The sequence below is a fragment of the Elephas maximus genome, chromosome 19 (assembly GCF_024166365.1).
Source record: "Elephas maximus indicus isolate mEleMax1 chromosome 19, mEleMax1 primary haplotype, whole genome shotgun sequence".
NCBI classification, from domain to species: domain Eukaryota; kingdom Metazoa; phylum Chordata; class Mammalia; order Proboscidea; family Elephantidae; genus Elephas; species Elephas maximus.
The window spans coordinates 67,973,566-67,993,002 of record NC_064837.1 but is presented as its reverse complement, the minus strand read 5'-3'; the positions used below and the strand labels follow the sequence as shown (position 1 = coordinate 67,993,002).

At 41.6% G+C, this 19,437-nt stretch overlaps 1 protein-coding gene across 13 annotated transcripts in view; it reads right to left on the bottom strand.

The window, feature by feature from the left end:
• Nucleotides 1-19,437, bottom strand: part of TNRC6C (trinucleotide repeat containing adaptor 6C) — a 127,019-nt gene that overhangs the window by 83,889 nt on the left and 23,693 nt on the right. For 9 of the 13 annotated variants that reach the window (XR_007513917.1, XR_007513916.1, XR_007513919.1 and 6 more), the window contains exons 1-2: nucleotides 13,427-14,946; nucleotides 12,634-12,655 (exon numbers count right to left, since the gene is read on the bottom strand). Coding sequence is in view for 4 of the 13 variants with exons in the window: in XM_049858666.1 (XP_049714623.1) it covers nucleotides 12,634-12,655; nucleotides 13,427-13,567 (163 nt within the window). In the remaining 9 variants the exon portion in view is untranslated. Of the gene's footprint in view, nucleotides 1-12,633; nucleotides 12,656-13,426; nucleotides 14,948-19,437 lie in introns of those variants that run through there. The other 4 variants (XM_049858666.1, XM_049858668.1, XM_049858669.1 and 1 more) reach the window with 2 other exon arrangements.

Genomic DNA, 19,437 nt, shown 5'->3' with positions numbered 1-19,437 from the left:
GTCAGCAGTTCGAATCCACCAGGTGCTCCCTGGAAACCATATGGGGCAGCTCTACTCTGTCCTATAGGGTCACTATGAGTCAGAATCGACTCAATGGCAATGGCAACGGGTTTGGTTTTTTGGTTTGGTCTCAATTAACACAGACCACCTCATCTAATCCCACATCTTTAATGACTACCCACATGAAGATGGCTCTATACCCACATATCCTGCTGCTTACAGGATGTTCACTGGATGTCTCTCTAACACCTTAAACTAACCTTGCAGAGAACAGAATCAGTCTCTTTTACCACATCTGCTCCTCTCCTACCATTTTTTCTTTTAGCAAATATTACTGCCATCCACCCAATACCTAAGTAACTCTTTACTCTTTTCTCCTTCTCACTCCTCATAGTCAATCCATTGCCAAGGCAAAGTAAAATACTTCTTAAAATATTCTCTGAACACCTGTCAAGCCTGTCCACTTTTCCCTGGCTCTCCCACCACCATTATACTTTACTTCAATAGTCCAAGCTCCACTCATTCTCACCTGGGTTACTCTTAACAGCCGTGTGGCTCCTCTTTAGGTACCATACCCCCTCTAATCTATTCTTCATACTGCAGCCACAGACATCTGTACAAAACACACAACGGACTCTACCACTTCAGCCTCATCTCTACCACTCTCCCCTCTGCTGACTACTCACCTACTACGCCAACTTTTTTCTTAGTTCCTGGAAGGTGCTGCATTCCCTCCAGCCGAAGCTTTTGCAAATGCTATTCCTTCCATAGGTGGTAGGCCTTAGCCCTCTCTCTACTCTCCCTAGCCTCATTAAGTCCCATTCGTCCTTCAGATTTCAACTATCACTCAGGGATGCCTTCCCTAATTCCCAGCCTAGTTCAGGTTTCTTTATTCTATACTCTCAGTTAACAATGTTCCTTTCCTTCATAGTAGTCAGCTTGTAATTATACATATATCACTGTGACTAATATCTATGTCCATTTCCATTAGACTCTAAGCTCCAAAGAGTGGGACTCATTTTTTTACCATTGTATCCCCATAGTAACCAGCACAGTGCCAGGCACATAGTAGGTGCTCAGTAAATATCTGCTGGATCACAACATGATTAACCCAGTTGTCATTAGGTTCTGCTTATTCCCACTATCAACATTACCCTTTCCTCTCCTCTTCCACCCCTAAGCTTAGTCACCTGGAGCCTGAACTACTGCAGTGGTCTAACTGTATTCCCTACCTCCAGCCCTCTCACCCCGAATTATTTACCTCATCTTCAATTTTGCATCTTGAGTGGCTGTTCTTAAAACCCTCCAATGGCTCCCTTTGGTCTATAATTCCAATCTAAAGTCCTAAAGATAGCACACACGGCTCCTTGCCCACCACCTCTCTAATTTCAAGTCCTCTTTTTGGTGGATAGGCTGTCAAGAGTATTTAATTCTAATGGCCTATGTGGATAGTATGGGATGCCTAGGATAAGGCACCCCTCCTTGCCCTTGCTCTCACTGGCTAACGTAGGGACCTACTGGAAGACTGGTCTGTCTCCAGTACACACTTAGATCTAATTCTTCTTATCAACATTCCCCTTCTCCCCAGTTTTCTAATTTATTTTTTTTTAAATAAGTTTCCTTTTCTTGTAGAGGTATAAACAGTTGCTGAAAAGTTGATGAACCTTCTCCCTGCAGGTAGAAGGCGAGGGGTAAATAAATCACAACAGCCAGAACGTTTTATTGCACCCATTTACTTACACAGTGAAAACTGGGAGAGCAGAACTTGACGGGACTGCCTGTTCTTCTGGGTCTTTCAAGTTTCCTGCCTCTGACAGGGTGCAGTCACTGCTTTTCTATCACTCTCTATTATTGGAAAATATCTTGAGTTTTCCTTGCTGACAGGTTTCTGCCTTGCACAGGTTCCGGTTTTCGCAGGTTTTACTGTATATCTAACACTTCCTATGAACTTATCTCTTTGAGAACAGGAAATTTATCTCATCTCTGCTGTTTAGCAAGTGGTAGGTATTTACTGACTATTTATTAACTAACGAACTAAACAGCCAACTCTAGGTAGTAAAATATGACTAATATTTAGATCATTATCAGTGAAAAGGCTAGATAAAATGTGATATTTGAAAGTGCTTATTTTCTGATACTGGTTGTTATGGGCTGAATTGTGTCCCCAAAAATATCTGTCAACTTGGCTGGGCCATGTTTTCCTAGTTTTGTCTGACTGTCCACCATTTTGTCATCTGATGCGATTTTCCTATGCGTTGTAAACACTCTCTATGATGGTAATGAGGTGAGATTAGAGGCAGTACGTTAATGAGGCCGGACTCAATCTATGAGATTAAGCTGTGTCTTAAATCAATTATCTTTTGAGATATAAAAGAGAGAAGTGAGCAGAAAGACCAGGGGACCTCATCCTACCAAGAAATAAGAGCCAGGAGAATAGTGCATCCTTTGGCCCTGAGGTCCCTGCACTGAGAAGCTCCTCGACCAGGGAAGACTGATGACAAAGACCTTCCACCAGGGCCAACAGAGACAGAAAGCCTTCCCCTGGAGCTAGCACCCTGAATTTGGACTTTGTAGCCTACTAGACTGTGAAAAAATAAATTTATCTTTGTGGAAGCCATCCACTTGTGGTATTTCTGTTACAGCAACACTAGATAACTAAGACAGCAGTATGTTACAAATAACTGAACACCGAGAAACAAAGAGGCTCAGTCACACAAACAATTGAACTTCAGTGATGAATCTAGTCTTTCTGCCCAACTCTAGAGGCCATTTAACATCAGAAACCAATCTGGAAGCAGAAAACAAATAGTCCAATAAAAAATGGGAAAAGACTTGAACAGACATTTCACCAAAGATGGAAAATATGCGTATAAGAAATTGTTTAACATCATTAGTCATCAGGGATATGCAAATTAAAACCACAATGAGATACCACTACATACATAATACATACCCATACCAAGTGTTGGTGAAGATGTAGGAGGACAGAATCTCACGCACTAGAGGCGGGAATGTGAAATGGTACAACTGCTTTGGAGAACAGTTTGGCAATTTCTTGAAAAGTTAAACATCTACCTACCATATGATCCAACCATTGCACTACTAGGTATTTACCTAAGAGAAGTGAACGCATATGTTCATTCAAAGACTTGTACATGAACGTGCATGGAAGCTTTATTCGACAGCTTAAAACCCAAATGTGCACAAACAGATGAACAGAGAAACAGACTGTGATATGTGCATACAACACAACACTGTTCAACAAGAAAAGGGAACAAAGTAGGGACACATGCAATAAGAGGGACAGATCTCAAAAGCATTATGTCAGGTGAAAGAAGCCAAGAGCACATACTGTATGATTCCATTTATATAAAATTTTAGAAAATAAAGGCTTTTTTACAGTGAGAGAAAGCAGATCCAAGTTTGCGTATAGAGAGGTGGGGGCAGGAAGGGGCAGGAGAGGTGGCGTATAAAAGGGCACGAGGAAACTTTCAGGAGTAGTGGGATCCATTATCTTGATTGCGGTGAGGGTTTCACAGGTGTGTACATGCCCAAACTTACCTAACTGCTCACTTCAAATCGTCTAGTTTGTTGTGTATCTATTATGACTTAATAAAGCTATTTTAAAAAGAAGCCAATCTGAGTAAACGAATTATTTCTCAGAAAGCAGGCTGTCAGCTTCCTTTAGAGCTATAAACTATTACTTTCCTTACACATGGAAACTGCCTTTAAAGTTTTATTGAAAAGTGATAATACATAGAGATGTGTACCTTCACTTTATGTGAGACTTGGTAGAAGCACCCTTGGGAAGAGGCGCTAACAGAAGTGGTAAAGAACATGGCCCACTGCTTCCCTCACAGTGCCGGACTTGCTTAATTCCTCAAGAACTTACACATGCAAGTACCGGTTTAGAGCTTTCTTTCTGCAATAAATTTTCACCCTTTTAAATCGCCTAGAACACACATTACGTTATTAGGGGAAAAAAATACATCTTAGTACTTTTTTTTGTTCCTACAGTGGTGCGGGGAGTAGACGGATAATGCATTTATTACATTTTCCCCTTGGGCTTTAACATGGAGCAACATGGCTAAAGAAAGACATGTAATATTTAAAAAACCTATTAAGATGCCATCCCATAAAGATCCCTCATACAATAAATCTCGTAGGAATTTCCTTGCACCTTTTATGAAAAGCTCCTAGGTCTCTAAGTTACTTCTTAAAATGAATGGTTATAATAGATACAGTATCACTCAGTCCAATCCTGTGATAGTAGAAAAAAAATACATAGGTAACTACACATACAACTGACAGTCAGATGACGTGGGTTCTACTTTAGTTCTATAACTAACTAGCTGTCACACCTTTCACAAATCACTTAACCTCTTCAGGTCTCATTTCCTTATCCGACAGGAACTGGATAATCTCTAAGGACCCTTTAAATGGCAAGATTTTATTAATTTTGTAGACAGGCAAATAAAAAGCCGTATTTTATAAAACACATAGCGCCAAACCATCAAAGCTAAAAAGACTTTTAGCTACTGCCTGGAAGAGTAACAGGCACATTCTGAATACTTGGTCTGGTAATGTAGATATGAAAATAAATACATGAAAATTCAAGGAATCTGGCTAATTCTTGTGTAACGCAGGAAAACACACTGATGGTGTATAAATACTAAGTGCTGGTTACTGTGTTGAGACCCTGAAAAACTGTGCAAACAGCCATCGACCGCCTCAGCTAAACAGAAGTGCCCCCTAACGAGTGACGCGCAGACACGTGAGCTCTCATCTCTGCTTGTTTATACCTTTACTTGACAGTAAAACTGGGAAGATATGCTTCCCACCTCAATTGTCACTTGTTGTTAGGTGTCATCTAGTCAGTTCCAACTCATAGTGACCCCATGTACAACAGAGTGAAACTGTCTGGTCCTGTGCCATCCTCATAATTGTTGCTATGTTTGAGCCCGTTGTTGCAGCCACTGTGTCAATCCATCTTGTTGAGGGTCTTCCTCTTTTTCACTGATTTACCAAGCATGATGTCCTTACCCAGGGACTGGTCCCCCTAGTAACATGTCCAAAATACATGAGACAAAGTCTCACCAACCTCACTTCTCAGGAGCACTCTGGCTGTACTGCTTCCAAGACAGATGTTTGTGCTTCTGGCAGTCCACGGTACATCCAACATTCTTTGCCCACACCATTAATTCAAAGTCATTAATGTTTCTTTGGTCTTCCTTATTCATTGTCCAGCTTTCACATGCATATGAGGTGACTGAAAATATCATGGCTTGGGTCAAGCGTACCTTAGAACACAAAGTGCTAGTACTCTTCATTTATGTTGAGAAAAAACTTAAAAATATACATTCAGAATAAGGCTTAGTAGCACTAGAGTAAGCGGCATAGAATTTGTGGCTCCAAAGCCCACCCTTATCACTCAACATAACGTTACTGATTATGTTAACAAAGGCACACAGAGGTTTCTTAAAATTAACAATTACTGTTCTGTAAACTTTCACCTGAAGCATAACAATAATTTAAAAAATTAGCAATTACCAACAATGTATGGCTATATGTATAAGCATGAATTTATAAAAGTATAAAACTCAAAGTCACAAATCATTAATCATATGGGTCTAAGCTATATTAGGTCATTAAGATATTTGCTTTCTTATGTAACATGATTTAACTTTTTTACATGGAAACTTATCTATTTGTCAACTTCAAAAAACCTGGCTATAACCAATGAATTAAATTAACTTTACATTTACGGGTATTATCATAGTAAAAAAAAAAAAAAAAAACCCATTAAACCATAAAAAACCCCAGAAAACAATATGGAAAATTTAGGCTTACAAAATCATTACATCACATATTGTGTCCAAATTTAGGGCGGCATCCAAAATACAGAAAAGAGATGCTACCATTATAATCGAAACTGTTCAACATTGTAAGTCACTCCATTAAAAAAAAAAAAAAAAACAGAACAAAGCCCACTGCCGTTGAGTCGATTCGAACTCATAGTGACCCTAAAGGACAAAGTAGAACTGCCTTGCCCCATAGGGTTTCCAAGGAGCACCTGGTGGATTTGAACTGCCAACCTTTTGGTTAGCGGCTGAGCTCTTAACCACTTGGCCACCAGGGTTTCCACAGGCAAGATGTAATATACAGGTTAATGGTATCTCACAACAGGGTTATACGACTCCCCCGCCCCCACAGGAGAACATCTGGGGCCTCACAAAGGGCTAACAGGTGAGTGAGTTCTGGTGAATCTTTAGTCACTAATAAAAAAATTAATACAAAGACAATATTCAGCAGAATTTACATAGGACCATTTTGTTTATCAACAGGCTAGTTGGGAGGTTTTCAAATTGCTTAGTGCAGCCCCCTGGGAGACTGAGGATGGGGGTCTACCTGGGAAAGCAGCAGAGAGAACACTTAAAGCCTGATTTCTGTACAAGCACCCACAAAGATACGCTCCCAGGGATTCAAATGCTAACTGGGGCCTATCTCAGGATGGAGGGTAACTATCTCAAGGAAACTTTAGCTCTTTTTAGATAATGTTCAAATTATTTTCAACGAGAATGTATTAATTTTATTTTTTCATCACCAGAGGAAAAAAATAAATAAACGACAGCAACAACCATCAGTCATGGCTAGAAAGCAGGGGAGAAATTAAATGAGGACCCTAGGCACACTGACACGCTCAGGTTCCTGAGGCGAGCAGGGCACCCCCACAGGAAAGAGGTTCTTGTGGACAGGATTTGTACACTCAGAGGTCTAAGGAGAATCAAGGCAGGTGAATCCCCAATACGAATGAGACCCCAGAATGTAACGGGGTCATGTCCCCCAGCTGCAGAGAGAACATGGCTCCCACAACACACCAGGGCAGGCGCAGGGTAAGAATGGCGGCAGCACAGTGTCTCACACAAACTTACTCATTTGGTCTGAATCTTAAATATGACCCCAACAAAGGAATCACAGGTTGGGATTTGAAAAACCAGCCAGATAAAGAATTTGTAATTTTATAAGGCAGACTTTCTACAAACGTAATTTTTAGGTTTGTGGAGAAAAAGGGCATGCTGCATAGTGGTTAAGTGCTACAGCTGCCAATCAAGAGGTCGGCAGTTCAAATCCGCCAGGTGCTCCTTGGAAACTCTATGGGGCAGTTCTATTCTGTCCTATAGGGTCGCTATGAGTTGGAATCGACTCGACAGCAGCGGGTTTGGTGTTTTTTTTTGTATGTTATATATATATAATTTATAGCATGTCTTTCTTCTGTACATTAGATTAAGTCTCTGGGTGATGCAAATGGTTCAGCACTCAACTACTAGCCTAAAGGTCGGCAGAAGGAACTCATCCAGAGGCACCTTGGAAGAAGGGCCTGGCAGTCTGCTTCCGCAAGGTCACAGCCTTGAAAACTCTATGGAGCAGTCCTACTCTGCACACGTGGGGTCGCCATGAGTCAGAATCGACTTGATAGCAACTAACGACAACAAATGCTAGGTTAACCTAACCACAAAAGATAAACTTCTAATTAGATTCAATTCTATATTAGTCTTTTAAATGAAGATTCATAGTTCAATGGTTATAGCATAATTAATGTATAATAAAGATGGATTTATCAAGATTGGACAAGACTAATATCTAGAAGAAAGCAGGGGTCACAGTGAGTTGGAATTGACTCAAAGGCAACAGGTTTTTGTTTCTGGTTTTAAGAAGAAAGCACAGATGTGTGTATACAATATATTCTACAGAGTTCTCTAAAAATGTTTAAAACAGACCAGAAGTTAAGAAGGTTAAATTTCAGTTATTGAGAAAATTAAGTCAAATGTAACAGTGGATAATGAAGGTATTGCTTTCCTAACACTATGATTCGAGAATGGCGTATAATATTCCAGAACAAAGAAATTACTAATTGGTTTGGTCTAGTTTGAGCTAATTATCAAAACCAAAGCAATCCAAACTTGCTTCTGCTACGTTAGTTAACTGATTCAGTACATCACACAATCGAATCTGTAATTCTAGTCTCTCTCTTCAGAGTAGTCAGCTCTAGGGCTCGCTCACACTGCTCAGCTCTTTCTGACCTTTGAGGTGCTGCCTCATGGTGACAGTACCGCTCTCCATTCCTGGTGACTGCCAAGGGCTGGTCATCACAGTTGGCCAGGCAACTGAGTCTGGGTCTGGAGATCGGACGCTGGAGTCAGATGTGACCAACCTCTGCCATGTCCTAGCTCTGTGACCTGGGCTGTTATTTCTCTCTCTGAGCATTCATCTCCTCTCTTACAGGGTTGTTTGGAAGTACAGGAGGTGTGTGAAATAGTAGATGCTTGATAAACGTCTGCTGGGAGTACAGATCCCGGGCACAGCCCTGCGATTCACTAGCTATGCAGCCTGGGGCACTTGGCAAACTTTCACAGCTTCAGTTTACTCCTCTGTACACTGGAGAGAACACCATCAACAGTATACAGTGGCAACATCTACAAATAATAAATTTGAGGGCCTAGTACAGGGCCTGGCACAAAAGCTGTCGATGAGTGAGAATGCTGCTCTGAGGCCTCCTGACTTTGGGCAGGGGGCTAGGGCCTGGGGATGGAGGTATGAGCCAGGCCACTCTGGCCCTGCCTCACTGGCTTACAAGCTAGAGCAGGGGTTAGAGCACCAACAGTCATACTATTTGTGATGGTTAAGGTCGTGTGTCAACTTGGCTGGGCCATGATTCTCAGTGGTTTGGCAGTTATGTAACGAGGTACTTTGGCAGTTATACAATGATGCAATCGTCCTCCATGATGTGATTTGATGCAATGAGCCAACCAGTTGTAAGGGGAGTTTCCTTGGGGGCATGGCCTGAATCCAATATATATTTCGATGTTCTAATAAAGCTTGCTTGCTAGCCTCTGGATCCTGTCTCTGGCTCATCATTATCTGACCTTCGGTTCTTGGGACTTGAGCCAGTGGCCTGCTGTACTGCCTGCCAATCTTGGGATTTCTAGGCCTCTATAGCCTGTGAGGCAGCAGCCTGCCATCTGCTGATCTTGGATTCCTCAGCCTCCGTAGCCCATGAGCCAGTGGCCTGTCGTCTGACCTGCCCATCTTGGGTTCGTCAGCCCCTACAGCTACGTGAATCAGGAGAAGCCTCTAGCCTGATGCCTGACCCACGGATCTGGGACTTGCCAGCCTCTACAACTGCATGAGCCATTTCTTTAAGGTAAATCTCTCTCTGTATATATATACACGTGCTTCACTGGTTTTGCTTCTCTGGAGCACCCAGCCTAGGACGCTATTCCTACAATATAATCCTGTCATTCTATATTATCTCATTCAAGTTCAGTCAGAAATTCAGAACCACCATCTCACAGGCAGCTAATTTTGATCTGAACCAGTAATAACAGAGAGTTGCAGAAAAATTTAAACCTTGATGCTGCTCCCATTTTCTTTTTCTTGTTGCTGTCGAGTCGATTTTGACTTGTAGTGACCCTACAGAACAGAGGAGAAATGCCCCATATGGTTTCCAAGGAGCGCCTGGTGGATTCAAACTGCCAACCTTTTGGTTAGCACCCAGACTCTTAACCACTACGCCACCAGGGTTTCCACTGGTGGTGTTCATTAATGAGTTACGTAGCAGCACCGTTGGACTGATCTATGTATCATGTACATGTACCTATGTACACAGATCTATGTACAACTATCTATGTACATAGATCAAGAGGCAGTTATTAAAGGGTGTACTGAGTGGTTTAAAGTCAGGAAAGGTGTGTATCAGGGTTGTATTCTTTCACCATACCTATTCGATCTGTATGCTGGGCAAATAATCTAAGAAGCTGGACTATATGAAGAAGAACGGGGCATCAGGATTGGAGGAAGGCTCATTAACAACTTTCGTTACGCAGATGACACAACCTTGCTTGCTGAAAGTGAAGAGGACGTGAAGCACTTACTGATGAAGATCAAAGACTACAGCCTTCAGTATGGACTGCGCCTCAACATAAAGAAAACAAAAATCCTTACAACTGGACCAATAAGCCACATCATGATAAACGGAAAAAAGGTTGACATTGTGAAGGATTTCATTTTACTTGGATTTGCAATCAACACGCATGGAAGCAGCAGTCAAGAAATCAAAAGACGTATTGCACTGGGCAAATCTGCTGCAAAGGACCTCTTTAAAGTGTTGAAAAACAAAGATGTCATCTTGCGGACTAAGATGCGCCTGACCCAAGCCATGGTGTTTTCAATTGCATCATATTCATGTCAAGGCTGGACAATGAATAAGGAAGACCTAAGAATTGATGCCTTTGAATTGCGGTGCTGGCGAAGAATACTGACTATACATACCACGGGCTGCCAAAAGGACGAACAGATCTGTCCTGGGAGATGTACAGCCAGAACGCTCCTTAGAAGCAAGGATGGCGAGACTGCATCTTACATACTTTGGATGTGTTGTCAGGAGGGATCAGTCCCTAGAGAACATCACACTTGATAAAGTAGAAGGTCAGCGAAAAAGAGGAAGACCCTCAATGAGATGGACTGACACAGTGGCTGCAACAATGGGCTCAAGTGTAACAAGGACTGTGAGGACGGCGTAGGAGGTGGCAGTGTCCCGTTCTGTTGCGCACAGGGTCACTCTGGGTCGGAGCCGACTCGACAGCACCTACCAACAGATGGTGCGTTATTTAGAATTCAGAAAGCTTTTTGTTTGTTTACAAGGACATTTATAATTCTGACCTGTTCTAAGGCTAGTTAGTACAGTTACTGACAAACTGTACCCAGAGGAAGAATATTTTAGAAACAATAAAAACCCAGTAGAGTCTGGAGTTGGCGAGGAAGATCTCACTGGGACAGTGATAGGAAACAGTAACTCTGTAGCAGCAGCGCGGTACACTTCACCATCACTGTACAGTGAGCAATTTGCTACTGTTCGTGCAGAAAACAATGACAACAGAAGATAGCTGATATTGAATCTGGTTGTAAAAAGTTCACAAAACGTTAAAAAAGGAAATGGATGATGCAGAACATTTTGGCAATTCTGTACTTTTAAACGGCAATTTAAATGAGAAATCACTGCTCCTTACTCAAGATCATAAATTCAAATACAACTATGCACCACAAGCCCTTTGGGCCCTTCTAAAAATGAGCGTCATGTAAATTCACAGTGTTCCTGAGTATAAGAGAGAAAAAGTTCCTTTTCCTGTGCTGTCCTTTCATATTTACTTTATATTAAATCCATCTTGTCATATTTACTTTATATTAAATCCATCTTTTAATGTGACTCCAGTACAGAGGCAATCCCTGGGCGGTGCAAAGGTTTTGTGCTTGACTACCAACCAAAAGGCTGGCAGTTCACCACGAGGCTGTGGTGCCACGGCAGAAAGTCCTGGCAACCTACTGCCGTAACAATCACAGATAGGAGAACCCTATGGAGCAGTCTACCCTGTAAGGGATGGGGTCAGCACGAGTCAGAACGGACTCCAGGGCGGCAGGTTACAGGCAGTTTAGTGCAGAGGCACTAAAGCCAAGTGCACTGGGGGCAGAAGCCCTGGTACCCCTCAGCTTCCATCTTTACCACTGATGCCAGACCAAGACAAGCCACTCAACGCGTACTACGAGCCTCAGTGTTTTCATCTGTAAACTAATACCTGTCCTGCTGAAGTATGACATTCAGATGACGTAATATACATACACTTTACTTGGAAAACTATAAAATGTCAAACAAAAACAGAATCTCCACAGTGGCACTGCCTGAGTGAACCCTTGGTCACGAGGATCTCTATAGTTCATGCCGGCGGGTACAACTGTGTACATGTGACATTCCAATATAAAACAAAACTTAAAAATAACAGCTGTGAATACAGTTAGCCTTTGCTGAGCACCGACTGTGTGCTGGGCCCTGAGCTGAGCCCTGTCCGAGCATCATCTCGCTCGTCTTCACAGCAGCTTTCGGAGGCAGGGTGTCTCAGTTTAAGTATGAGATGCCTGAGGCTTAAAGACGGGAAGTGGTTTGCGCAAAGTTAACCAGAGCTGGTTTATGACTCCGGAGTGTGTGCTCCTCACCACTAGAAAGCACCTAAACATGTCAAGTCTGCAATGAAGATGCTCCCAGTGTCGCTCCCACTGTGCTCATTCTGAATCGCCAGGAAATCACAGTAAGAACTGTGTGCTTCCGCCAATACCCATAAGACAGCAGCAAACTCTGGACTTGGAGAATTTAAGAAAAGAGAAAGTTTTACATATCAATAGACAAAGGAGGAACAGAGAAAGAACATGTCCCTTTTTACCATAAGGAAAAGCTGGCAATGAGGAACCGGAGACTTTAAAGACATCCAGTGCCCTTTGGTCGGATCGCCTGTATCAGCGTAATCCTTGTTTAGCAGAAATCAAACCGAAGGAAAACTGTAACGCATTGCTAATAAAACTTACATTAACATCCTTTAGGCAGTTTTTTAGAGTAGGCAAATGCCAATGAAATGCAGATGTAAAACCAGTGATAAATGAAGAATTTCACAACGAATAATAAAAAGTCAGCACAAAATCTAAGTTAGATTCTGTTTTTTAACCATCAATTAAAAACTTAGTCATCTTCATCATAAACAGTTTGATCTGTCCTAAAATGTAGCCCCCCACAAATATAAATAAACTTACCTTTGGTTTTTTGATCAGCAGCCTGGGGGGAAAAAAAAAAAAATCAGAAACTCTTTAGGAATAATAACCTGTAGGATGGACCCATCTATGAAAGTATGTAAGTGGACTTCTAATACTAGAATTTTAAAATCACGATTTTGTCCAGTTAATTTTATCATTTATTATTGGGGAAAAACATACAATTGCCTACATGCTATTGATTACATGCCAACAACAATCTAAAGGCAAAAAAAAACCCACCCTGGAAAGCTCCTTTGAGCTCTATTGTGATACGGCCTGGGAGGTATGCAGCTTCAACTATAAAACGTATGAAACTAGGCAAGAGCAAAAACAAATGGCCTTACTTTGTATTTTAAATACCATGAAATCCAAGCATGTCTACAAAGGTTTACAGTGGGACTTTTAATTTTTAGGATCTACTAATAGAATTTTGTAGAAGAACGCTTGCTGAAGTTGCAGCAGTTATTCTGAGCTTTTCTGACAACATCAGCCAGACAGCCCTTTCCCCCCCAACCCCGGGCAGCTCGCTTCAAGCGGGACAGTGTGGACATTCGCCACTTCCATCAACCTTTACACGCAGCAGCTCCGGTACCTCTCGGCCCTGAAGGAAGGCAATTTGTGGCGGTCGTCCTACGTTTATCTCACTAGCACATTAGCTATTCTCCACTAATTACAGATTTAGTATCTTGATTTAAAAAGCAGAATGAAACTTAGTAATGCAATGGCTATGATCATAGAGATGAGACACAATGATTCTCAAAACAAGGAAGATCAGGAGTAACTCTAGCCAAACCTTTTTCTGAGCACCTTCCTTCTTTTTCTTTTCTTCCTGCTTTTTCTTTTTCTTTTCTTCCATCAAACGTTCCTCTTCTTGTGTTTTTTGTTCTTTCTCCCTGTCGAATATAAAGAAAAGTGGTATTAGTACGATGTCCATTTTAAATCGAAAATTGAGAGAAGCATTAGCAGCAGGAAGTTTTAAGGCAGCTGAGTCGCATATGGTGTAAGGAAGGACCCTTGAAGGACAGGTGTTAAGACACAGACATTCACCCCCATCACAGGCACCCTTTGAGAATAACAGCAAGTTGCCCTGACTTCTTCAGTGGCTCATTCATTCAGCCCATATTTGTTGAGCACCAACCTACTATCAGGCATTGTGTTCGGAGAGGAAGGTACAGAATAGAATGGAGTAAGATGCAGTTCCCACAGTTCAGCCCCAGAATATTATTTTTCAAAGTGTTGTCTCAGGGACCACAATCATCAGAATCATCTGGGTACCTGTTTAAAATGTAGAGTCCCAGCGGAGGGAGGGGTGGAGCGCAGGGCATCTTTAGGGCAGTGAGGCTACTCTGCATGATACTGTAATGGTGGACACACAACATCATGCATTTGTTAAAACACACAGGGCTATATAACACACAGAGTGAAGCATGATGTAAACCAAGGACTTTAGTTAATAGTAACATATCAATATGGTTCACCAACTGCAACAAACATAGCACATGGATGAAAGACGTTAGTAACAGGAGAGTGTGTGCAGTGGGAAGGTCATACATGGAACTGTGTACTTTCTCCACAATTTTTCTGTAAACCTAAAACTGCTTTAAGTACACAATATGGTAAATTTAAAGCCCACGAAATTGCTTACGCTTTCCCGCCCACGCCCATGTCTACGTGAGAAAGAGTAGTTCAGATATGTGCTCTTAATAAAGCTTTATCTAATCTCCCCCTAGCTAGCAGTAATCTCTTCTACCTCTAACCCCCAGTGTGCAATTTCTGTTATATCATTAATAATTTTTTTAAATCAACATTTAATCGCATTTTTATTTTATAAAGTAATAAGTGCTCATGGGGGGGGAAAGCCATAAACAGTACAAAAAGATACATAATGAAACGTAAGACTGCTGTTCCAACACCCCCACGGCCCTCTGCTTAGAGGTTAACAAAATGTTAGCAGTTTCTTGGATATCTTTAGGGTATCTCTACATACGACTATACATGTACTCATCCTTTTTTTTTTTAAATAACAAATGCAAACAGACTATTCACTCTTCTGTGTTACTCTTTTTTCACTTAATTATATACCCCACGTATACAGGGAAGCTATGTTCCTTCCCAGCTCTAAATAACGTATGTGGATGGCTAGGCTCTCGGCTCACCAATTTGAGACATTAACAATTAGTGTAATGACGGATGTGGATATGGCTCTTAGAGCACCCCCATTTTACCATCCATTACTACTTTTAGTTAAATCAATAAACAGCATTTACTTACAAAGAATATCTAAATATTTGCTGCAGAGTTAGAATATATACTGGGATTACACTTTACCTTTTGTGCAGCTGTTTTTTTCTTTTCTTTTTTTTTTTTTTTGAGTTCCCAATTGTGTTTCTTTTCCTCTTACAGTATTTTCCTTACAAAAATCCTGTTTTTGTATGCTTCCCTCCAAAATTTAAAACATGAATCCCCCCCCCCCCCCAAATCTACCTTCCAGGGCCTTCAGTCCTGCTCTGTCTGGGCTGGGAGTGCTCTGCCAGTTTTCTTGTATCATAGCTTAATGATTCTTTAATATAAACTTCTGTCTGTACCACTGTGTGATTTCTGTTTTCTGACTGGACCCAGACTGATAGAGCAGAAAGGAGGAATTAACAGACTAAGCAGAAGGAACAAAACGTACAAATGCCTCAGCAAAACATCATCATCTATTAACACTGATTTGACTTTATTAATTCAGCCATCCTGTGACTTCCCTTGTCTTACACCTTCCTAAATTACTCCCTCGATGTGCTGGAAAACATCGTCAAGTATCTTCTCAAGAAAGAACGTGTGAGAGGTTGATTTTTGGAGACCATATATGTTTGAAAACAGTTTTAGGCTGCCTTTTTGTTTGAATGGTGGCTTGGCTAAGCAGAGAATTCCACTGTTCTAGCATGTCTGATTTTTTTGATTCTCAATCCGTTTTAGGTGATATATTTTTTCTATGGAAGCTTATAGCATCTCTTTATCCCCTGGGTTCTGAAATTTCATGATGATGTACCTTGGTGTCTCCCCCCCCACCCCTCATTATTTGTGCTTTGCATTTGGTTGACTCTTTCAACATAAAAATATAATTTCAGCTATTTTCTTGAAAATGTTTTCTGTTTTCTAAATAACAACATACTGAGCCTCCTGGTTTGATTCTCTATAACTTTTCTATTTTCTACTCCATGCCTTTCTGTTATTCTATTTTCTGTGTGCTTGGCTCTACTTGGTCTTCTAATCTTTGCACTGTGCTTCTTAATGACGTTCTTGCTTTCTAATTGCTCCTTCTCCACATTTTGTTTTCGTATTATGGATGCGAAATCATCTCTGTTCTATCTGAGGATATTAGGGTTTTTCTGAAGCTTTTTTGTTTCCTACGTTACCTGTTTCTTCCGTGGACTCTTCTTCTCTTAGACTCTCTTTGATGTGGGAAGTTTTCCGCAACTGTTTGCTAATCATTGGTTGTCTCTGTTCAGGCTTAAGTGTTGATGTTGTTGTTAGGTGCTGTTGAGTCAGTTCTAATTCATACTGACCCTATGTACAGAAGAACAAAACACTGCCCGATCCTGAACCATCCCCGCAATCCTTGCTATGCTTGAACCTATTGTTGTAGCCACCATGTCAATTTATCTTGTAAAGATCTTCCTCTTTTTTGCTGACCCTCTCTATTTATCAAGCATGTTATCCTTCCCCAGGGACTGGTCCCTCCTGATAACATGTCCAATGTATGTGAGACGAAGTCTCGCCATCCTCATTTCCAAGGAGCACTCTGGCTGTATGTATTTCTTCCAAGAGACTTGTTTGTTCTTTTGGCAGTCCGTGGTATGTTCAATATTCTTCAGCAACACATAATTCAAAGGCATCAATTCTTCTTCGGTCTTCCTTATTCATTGTTCAGCTTTCGCATGCATATATGATGACCGAAACTATCATGGCTTGGGTCAGGTGCACCTTAGTCCTCAAAGTGACATCTTGCTTGACTTTAAAGAGGTCTTCTGAAGCAGATTTACCCCCAGCTTCCTTTAGTCCTCCTGTTGGTAACTGTTCCCTCATTTCACCTGGAGTCCCACTCCCACACTCACTCTCAATCTGTGGACGTTCAGGGGCAGTGGCTCAGGGATGACACTTTTGCTGGGTCTGGACTTAACAGAACCTCAGGGCTGAAAGGTGCTGCAGCATCTCTCAAACCCACAGGCCCTGGAAATGAGGCCAACACCAAGGAAGTGAAGCTGAGAAACGGAAAAAAACACGAAGTCTTGGCGACAGAGGTCCTCCAGGTCTGCAGCCTCATACCTTTAGGTTGCTCCCCAGTAATGCTGACAGCAGGAGAGTCACGCCAGGCCAATCAAGACACTCCTTGGGATTTGCAAACTGAATGGAGTGGCCAACAGCTAGATCAGATTCATCTCACTGACCATACCCTTAAGAACCTGTCCACTGGGGCCAGTTACCTAGATTCTCCAGGCCACAGTGGGCCCCTGCCCTTTCTTAGCTCGGCCCTTCTGTTTTTCCTTCAGTTCTGTCAGTTACCTCACATCTTCCTAAAAGTTACATGGCAGTTCTTTCTGCTGCTTATAACCAAAGAATCCTGACACACAAATGGTTTCTAACAAATTTATTTATTTAAACCTATTGTTGTTAGTTGCTGTCCAATCAGCTCTTACTTATGTCAACCTTATGAATAACGGAACTAAATGTTGCCTGGTCTTGCATCACCTTCATGATCGTTGGTATATTTTAGTCCATTTTTACAGCTATTGTGTCAATCCATCTCATTGAGGGTTTCCCTCATTTTTGTTAGCCCTCTACTTTACCACAAACATGACGTCCTTTTTCAGCAACTGGTCTTTCCTGATGACGTGTCCAAAGTAGTCAAGTTGAAATCTCGTCACCCTTGCTTCTAAGGAGCATTCTGGTTGTATTTCTTCTAAGATTTGTTTGTTCTTCTGGTAGTTTACAGTATATTCAACATTCTTTGCCAACAGCGCAGTTCAAAGGCATCAATTCTTGTTTTCGTTATGCAACTTTTGCACGTAAATGAGGTGACTGAAAAGACCATGGCTTGGGTCAGACGCATCTTAGTCATCAAAGTGACATTTTTGCTTTTTAAAACTTTTGCAGCAGATTTGCCCAATGCAGTATGTCCATTTGGTTTCTGGACTGATGCGTCCATGGATATTGATTGCTGATCCAAGTAGAATGAAACCACTGACAACTTCAATTTCTTCTCCGTTTATTATGATGTTGTATATCAGTCCAATTTGAGGATTTTTGTTTTTTTCATGTACAGGTGTAATCCATACTGAAGGCTGTAATCTTTGACCTTTATCAGTTAAGTACTTAACGTCATCTTCATTTTCAGCAAGCAAGTTTGTGTCATCTGCATATCGCAGGCTGGTAATGAGTCTTATTCCAAACCTGATGCTTTGTTCTTCGTATAGCCCAGTTTCTTGGATTATTTTGTCAACATGCAGCTTGAGTAAGGTGAAAGGATACAACCCGTTGTATACCTTTTCCAATTCTGAATGATTCAGTATCCCCTTTCTGTCCGAACAACTTCCTCCCTCTCCATGGACAGGTTCCGCATGCGCACAAGGAAGTGATCTGAAATTCCCACTCTTAGCAAATTGAAACCTAAACTTAACTTAGTAGTTTGAAAACCTGACTGAATTCAGCATTATTTAATTACAATTTGTCTCAAAACTAATTAGGTTCAGTAAACATTTTCACCACTATAGAAACTGTAGTATTACTTACTACATTAACATGTAAATTACAAGTATAAGAGTTTTAAGTGCCGTTTTGTGAAAAACCTTTTCTATATTTCATTTGAGTTTAGATTAGCCTTGAATTAAGTCACAAAGTAATGCTATTACCTTTTATTGGAGCTCCATTTTCTTAGTCAACTTACTTAAGGACACTTGAACGTACTTTAAATATATTTAACATAATAGAAGAAAATCCCTAACTAGTCTGAAAGACAGTAATCTTTGCTGTCAGGTCTTGGTGTGCTATGGAGCAGTTAATAAGAATGACCAGGATGTATGCGCGTTTTAAAAAATATCATTGTTTGCTAGAAATTTAAAAGCTTGTAGTGTGTAGCCAATGATCAGCGTAATGCCTTTCCCAAAAGTGCCTACCTCCAACTACAAAGGAGTTTGGAGTTGGGGAGCTGTGCTGGTTATTATTTATTGCCTCTCGAGCTCCAACCTCCTCTTTTTGTTTGCTCTGTGAAAATGCATCTGGGACCTTTACGTTTTCTTCCTCTGCCAATCGGCATGATGTTAAGCATTTTCAGTAGAGGGTGCTAGAGAGACACAGTTGGAAAAAAAAGTTTTGCATCCAGGTTCCAGTGCGCGTGCTTGCCAGGCTCCCGCCGCGGGTTTGACTTCCCCAGTGCCCAGCTCCTGCAACAGTGGCGACTTCTCCAGCACCTGTGGCCAGCAGCCTCCCCTGTCAACCTCTGCTGAGGGGATTGTAGCAGAGTGCCTCCAACAAGACCCTTTCCTGTGAGCGGCTTTCACCTGAGAAGGTGGATTTCTGGCAAGTTCTGCCAGCACGGCATTGATGAGTTCTCTGCGTCCAGTGAGCATAGCGTGACCTCTCCAGTGAGGTCTGGAGCTCGGCCTTGAGGGCTCCAACTCAGCCCTGGAGGCAGTGGCTACTCCTTATAGCTGCTATTCCTCTATCCTTTAGGGTTCTCTTTACTTCTTGCCAGCCAATCCCTCGTTGCTCTGAGTCTGTAAATGTTCCCTGTTCACATTACTGCATGGTGTCCTCCTGACT